This window comes from Macrobrachium rosenbergii, chromosome 28 (genome assembly GCF_040412425.1).
Source record: "Macrobrachium rosenbergii isolate ZJJX-2024 chromosome 28, ASM4041242v1, whole genome shotgun sequence".
NCBI classification, from domain to species: Eukaryota; Metazoa; Arthropoda; class Malacostraca; order Decapoda; family Palaemonidae; genus Macrobrachium; species Macrobrachium rosenbergii.
This window is the reverse complement of record NC_089768.1, coordinates 21,411,179-21,418,136: the sequence shown is the minus strand read 5'-3', so window position 1 is coordinate 21,418,136 and position 6,958 is coordinate 21,411,179. Positions and strand designations below refer to the sequence as shown.

The following is a 6,958-nucleotide window of genomic DNA, read 5'->3' as shown; positions in this document are numbered from 1 at the left end:
AAAGCCATTATTTTCTTTTACCTTAAGTAACATATCCAAAGTTGGAATTACCATTCTAGCTTGCTGTATGACATGGAGCAATCAAATTCTTCTCTGCTGTTTTTCCCTTCTAAACATATATGACATACAGTATACTGCTACTGTTTGCTTAGCTTAATTTCATCAACTGTGTGTTGCACCGAGTTGTCATAAATATGAATAATTTTTTTTCCTTATATTTAAAATATATCTGAACTTGAAAATCACTTCTCAAGGCCTTACCACTTAACTGACGTTGTGGGGAGCTTTCCACTTAAAGTCATCACAACTGGATATACAAAACAATAGTATCAAGCTACTAATCTTCCCAACCTGATATAGACAAGACATGGCAACGTGCCTGCCATGCCTGGAGCATTTTCCAACTCTAAGTGAGATTTAATTAATGACAATAGGTAAAAATAGCAAGCTCTCAAATCTAATCCATGTTTCATGATGTTTTGGTTTGACAAGAAAAAAATTCTGGAGACTGGATCTACTGCCCCCACAAGCTGGGGATGGGTGGGCCAGTCACGCACAATTTCATGACTATTCTCTTTGCCTTAAGACCCAAGGAAACAGCATCTCCTTAACCTTATGGTCTTTCCCTTCCTAATGGCAAGCCTTTCTTCATTGTGTTCCCAAACATCATTAAAGGCAGCTATCACACATGATGAACAAGTGCTTTATTTCTGCAAATATAGTGTACATTTTCAATTTTCAACTGACACTATGAACTTTATGTATGAACCTTCATCTCTACCTGGAAAACAGCTGTACCATGAAAACAGCTGGTGCCCCTACTTCTGCCTGTAATTATAAGGAAATTCACAATATCCAGAAGCGCAAAATACAACAAAACACCCAACATGAATAAGACACAATGTCTTCACTTTGGAAAAAGAGGCAATTTTACAAGACCAAAACCATCCACAAAAACAATATGCACTGCTGTAATATAAAGGCATATAAAACACCAAAAACAAAAATGCATACTCAAGACCCTACACGGTACACAGAATAAGAGAGACACAAGAGAGCTACATATAAAGTTGTACTGTACTTATCAGTTGTATAACAATTACATCAAAGCTTCTGAATTTATCAAGATTTTGGCCAAAATTTAATTAATATGCACTGCTGTCCCCCGTTGCTTCACTAGTTCAGCTATTCAGCACTCAAGTTTAACCACCCCCAGCTGGCAATTAAGGCAAATAACATAAAAGATATTTGTATTATGATGGACATCCAAAGACTGCTTGACTAAATCATACTAATGTCTTTACCATTAATATCACTTAGAACCAACTAAAGCAAATTAACAGCAATATTGGTAAATATATTACAACTTTGAGCATTAATAATCTTGGAATAAAAATATGCTATTTTGAAAATAAAACAGCTCCAAATATACAAAACTTTGTTTCCAATGTTTTTACAAAACAAAATTACTTACCCTTTTTGCTACTGCATCTAATGCCTTAATAATAATAGTACAGTAATGGCTATGTACATGTGTACAAAATAGTTGAGATATAACTTTAGTAGTGTCCCCACTTCACTACTATGCATACAGATCAGTAATGCTTGTTTAAACAACCTAAGAGCAATAGCATGAGAAAGGTGGTTGACCATAAAGTTACCATTAGTCACTAGTGAAACTGCTGTAATGCTGTCTTCACTCTGGAATAAAAGGCAAAATTATTGTTGGAAGTTGTAGTAGTGTCACTTACTGACTATCCAAAACTAAAAAAATTAAATGAAGAAATATTAACTTCCAAATTTCTACAAAGGAAAAGATTGCTATTACAGTATTACCAACAAAATTTTTGAATGAGAGGTGAAAACTGGAGCCTGATCAAACAAAAGCTGGGTAGATTAGAAGAACAAAAAACCAAAGGGAATAAAAAAAGTAAAAGGCAGAAAGCATTTAAGCTAGATCCAAAGGAGAACTGCAAAGAACTTAAAATACCATCTACTTTGAGGACCACACAACATACTGTAACAGCATGTAGGGAGGGAGAGAGAGAGAGAGAGAGAGAGAGAGAGAGAGAGAGAGAGAGAGAGAGAGATACCATACTCTATCTGAAGTTCACTACAGCTAATGTGAGTTACTTTGGTTAGTTATTATATGTGTTAATTGAAACAAATTACTCTGGTTAATTACTGAAGTTACATGAAAGAAATCTAGAGCTTAAATATTTTAAAATTAATTTTTCTTTAAATTTTACTGCATTTTCTGGAATGTGTTGATAGTTGCAATAGCTACACTTGCCTAAACAGGTGCCATACTGTGCTTCATGATACTAGATTACATTTTTTATTCATGATTTATTACTCAATAATATTTACCTCATTCTACCTCTCTCTGGATACACATAATACATACTGAAGTTTTCCGTTATTCCCTTTATTGAATGTCGTGGAAATAACAAAAATTTCTTCTTCTTTTACAGTTAAAAATATATATTATACAAAATGCAAGGCTTCACATACCAGTCTGTTGGAAATGCAAATCCTTTGCACAGATCACACATTGCAAAATGCTGATCTATTTAACATCACCTTTTTGATATGTTGCACTTAACTTTCTGCATGAATTAATGCTCAGCATTACACACTATTAAAAAGAAAAAGCTTCATATCCCCTATCACACCAAGTTGTTTCACATGTTCTGACACCAGATTTCATTGCTACAGCTTCAATATGTTCCAATACTTGTTATAGGCTTTTGTATCCATTTTTCTCTTATTAGCACTAACCTAGTGTCAACAATATGAGTTAAGTATTTTAACTCTGTGGTATAGTTAAAGTCTGTAATAATGATAACCTAATCTTATGTATCCAGAATTCATACTTAACTTTTTTGTTTACCTGTTTCTTAAATCTTTTTTTACAAGATTATTGCTCAGCTTGTTCTATTCCAAAGCTTCCTTTCTTTCTTTCAACCTAGGATTTCAAGTATACCGAAAGATTTCAAGAGTACCGTTCTTGTAAAGCAATATCAGGAACAACCATCTCCACATGGGAAGCCCTGTTACATCTGTGATTGTATCTTATGGAGTAAATTTGCCTTTGGGTTTATCTGATCATTGTTTAAGGTTAATGACGAGTCCATAAGCACATTTTCCATGTGAAATTACTTTCTTACCAGTGCATGAGCTAACTAAGTCAATTTCTGGTTATCCTATCCTGTAGTTTAAAATGTTCAATATTTAAAAACCAGGAAGTAGATGAAACAATAGATGTCAAATTCATTCACAATGTGATACAAAACACAAAACCCTTCTCGCTTCAAAAAATAATTTGTTCAGCAGTCTCAGTTAGTACAGGCATTTTGGAGACAGGTGTAACTATAAAGTGTGAGTGATAAGTGATAAAAATTAACTTCAAGTATCCAGTAATTATGATATAGAGTACCAGTAAAGATACCTTTATAAGATGTCTACTATCAGCCCAATACAACTGTCAAAAGCCTGACAATGAATAAATGTGTTATTAGTTTGGAGTGTTTTATTCCACTGTCCACATGAAAATTGGCCTGACATGAATCATACATTGTAACCTTTTGCTGTAATTACCTACTACATTAAATGACTGTGAAACTCCACAATTTAAGAGTATGATTAAAAACACTACATGAAACCTCTGAGCTCTCTAATACTATCACTCATTTCTCATCTACAGGAATGCTGACATTGTCAAAAATACCACTGAGCATCCATCCCCTTAGCCAGTACTGATGCAAAATCTTTTGGATCCTAGCTCTTGTACTGATATGGTGCAACGTGAAATTCTTGAAATGTATAATGTAATACCTTCATTAGTTAATGAAGGCCTTTGATCTTCCAAAACAAATAATCATTATTTTTCTAGTTTAATTAGGCTGCAAGAATTATTTGTTCTTAGAAGGCAAAAATTACATCAACGCAAAGTAAAGAAGTTGGATGGCTACAATGGAAGAAAAGAGGAAAAGACCTTTACTACACCTAGATCTTCAGAAAATATGCAAATCATTAATAAATAGCAGTACTCACTTGTCAAATAATCCTGTATCTGTAGTCGCCATAAGATTCTGAAGAATCTTATAAACACCCATTTCCCTAAGTTTGTTTTGTCTTTCGGCAGATCCATCTTCAACATTCCAAATCAAATTGCTAATGCAGAACGTTGCTGCAATCTGCAGCTTCACGTTTGGTATAACCTAGTAAATAAAATATTACAATGTTAATTTTACCATGAATGTACCATGTATCTATCCACGTTGTGGCCTACAAGCATCACATTATGTGCTTTAACACTATGAGATGCACTGCTACCATTCAGTTCCTTGTCACACACACATTTCATACTTGGGACATTTTTGAAGTCCTATTTTTCATGGAATGTTGCAAGTAAGGTAACATCCCCACAATCAGGATAACATATTTCAAAATACAGATAACTACAAAAATATACAAAACACAAAAATCCTTACCATGTAATTCATTAGTTTCTTTAATACATCTTCATTTGACATTATGGCAGATTTGGCCACGTCTCCATCAGCAATATTGGCTAAGATGCACAATGCCTGTTCTTTCACCTCAGCTGGATGTTCTCCTTCAAGAATGAGGATAACAGCCTGGAAGCATAAAACAGATCAAAACAAGGACTTTACAGGACAATAAAGCCATTTCAATACAGTACTTCCAGAATCTTCACTTTACATTCATATACAACGAAACAAAATGGGAGAAGCCACTTTAAAATTATTTAGGTTTCATGTACAATGAATCCTCGCTTTAATGGACTAATAGGAGGGGAAGGTCATCTGTTAGAACTGATTGTTCATTAAAGTGAAGCACTGTTTTTTCCGCGTCTTATGTGACGTTTATCGGTAGGCTAGCCTCGGCCTAGATGCGATAGGCTGATCACCGACATATATGAAAAGATTCACATTATGAAATAAACTGATAATAAAGGTAATAAAACCCTTTTTACCTTATATATTTTTGACATATCTTCATAACAAATAACCTATTCGAGGAATAATTCCATATCAATGACCTATTCGAGGAATAATTCCCTATCAATGAAATCAACTTTTATCTATGCGAGGCCAACTGACAAAATGTAAACATCGAGTTATGGCTGCACTCACAGCAACCTTTATCTTTCTGTAACCTTTCAGAAATTTTAATGGTAATGTATAACATTTAGTATAGTATTCACTTTTAATTAAAAATTCATTATCATTTTGGTGGTAAATAACTGTTTAGAACAATTCAATCATAAGAACAAAAATTATCATACATTATCGTAGTTGTTGTCTGTGATTGGCGATGAGATGTAAACATAATAAAACCATTTTTACCTTATATTTTACCTTGCCCTAGCTTCATAATAAATAGCCTATACAAGGAATGATTCCATGTCAATGAAATCAACTTTTATCTATACGAGACCAGCTGACAAAATGTAAACATTGAGTTTTGGTTGCGCTCACAGCAATCTTTATCTTTCGGTAACCTTTCAGAAATTTTAATGGCAGTGAAATTATTTTAAGATAATATTAATTTTTCATTAAAAATCATTATCATTTTTGTGGTAAATAACTGTTTAGAACAATTCAGTCATACGAACGATAATTATGTACGATAATTATTGTACATTATCGTATTGTAAGGGTTTGTGATAGGTGATGAAACGTATACAAAACAATGGTTTCCCTTTTAGGCGACATGTGTAGGAAAATATGATCTAGAATCAGCTTTGTTATTTCTAGGGATACAGAAAGGAAAACAGCATTTGTAATAACATCATTTTTACACAGCCAGTATTTCAAAAGATACCTGTTGTTGCAAAAGCTAACCTATACACAGATGGTTTTGTAATTTAGCAGTCGTCTTATACTGTCGTCATACACTACAGACGAGATAAATTCAAGAAAATTTGCCATAATTTTCGACCTCGTCTTATCTAAAGGTTGTCTTATACATGGTAAGTTCCAGTTTCGCACCAATGCTGAGGTTAGTGCATGTTTAAATGTAAACACAACAGGCACTACCTTGGTCGGATTTTGTCCATTACATCCGATGTCCATTGGTTCTGGGTCCGTTAAAGTGAGGTTTTACTGTACTTGTTACAAACAATAAAATGCCAAAACTTACCGAGAAGCATATCTGTAAACTAAAAAAATAATGTTTATATTTCCGTACATTATCTAGTACATGTCCAACCCTGATGTCTACCTCTGATATCAAACTATCAGTCTTGACACTAAAATCTCAACTGACCACTATGTTAAGACACCACCACTGAAAACTAAGCTAGCCCAAACTTTTATCGTATATTTTCTTAGCTAGTGATAAAAAATTACAACTTATGTCTAACAACTGATGTTGCTAATGTTAATGATTTTTTTTGGGGTGGGGAGAGGGTGGGTGGAGTGTGGCCTTGTTTCAGACAAAGTTCAGAAGTGAAAGGTTATGTACAGTGCCTGTACCACTAACATTCTCTTATGTACGGTGCCTGTACCATAAGATTCTCTTAACTTCAATTTTGTATATAAAAAAATCTAGCAAATGTTTGCCACACCTCAATTAGACTTTCATAATGAACAGCAACATAACTCTATTGTCAGTACCCACCTGCATAATTTCCTTTCCATGGCACTGCATTATATGGTCAATGTGTGCCTTTGTTGAGAGTAAGTTTCGAAGAAGTCCAAGAGTTTTCATCAAAATGTGCACATCATTGTCAGACAACAAACGGAAAATCTGATCTGTTCCAAGATGATGCAGAATGGAAGCCTAAAAAACAGAGCATAGAAATTAAGAATAGTCATTCTAAGAATAAAATCAGGTATTAAAAATTAACATAAATCAATATCACCAGAAAATACTATGCCATGCAATCGTGTTTCGTATGATAGAGTGCAATAAATGAGATTCTATT

At 33.8% G+C, this 6,958-nt stretch overlaps 1 protein-coding gene across 3 annotated transcripts in view; it reads right to left on the bottom strand.

Annotated features, from left to right (window-relative positions):
- LOC136854117 (armadillo repeat-containing protein 8-like) overlaps positions 1-6,958 on the bottom strand; it is a 294,260-nt gene continuing 287,302 nt past the window's right edge. For 2 of the 3 annotated variants that reach the window (XM_067130307.1, XM_067130305.1), the window contains 4 exons: positions 6,652-6,813; positions 4,497-4,643; positions 4,057-4,223; positions 1-1,701 (listed from right to left, as the gene is read on the bottom strand). In XM_067130307.1, the coding sequence (XP_066986408.1) occupies positions 1,671-1,701; positions 4,057-4,223; positions 4,497-4,643; positions 6,652-6,813 (507 nt within the window). In that variant the 3' untranslated portion in view covers positions 1-1,670. The remainder of the gene's footprint in view (positions 1,702-4,056; positions 4,224-4,496; positions 4,644-6,651; positions 6,814-6,958) is intronic. The other variant, XM_067130306.1, reaches the window with a different exon arrangement.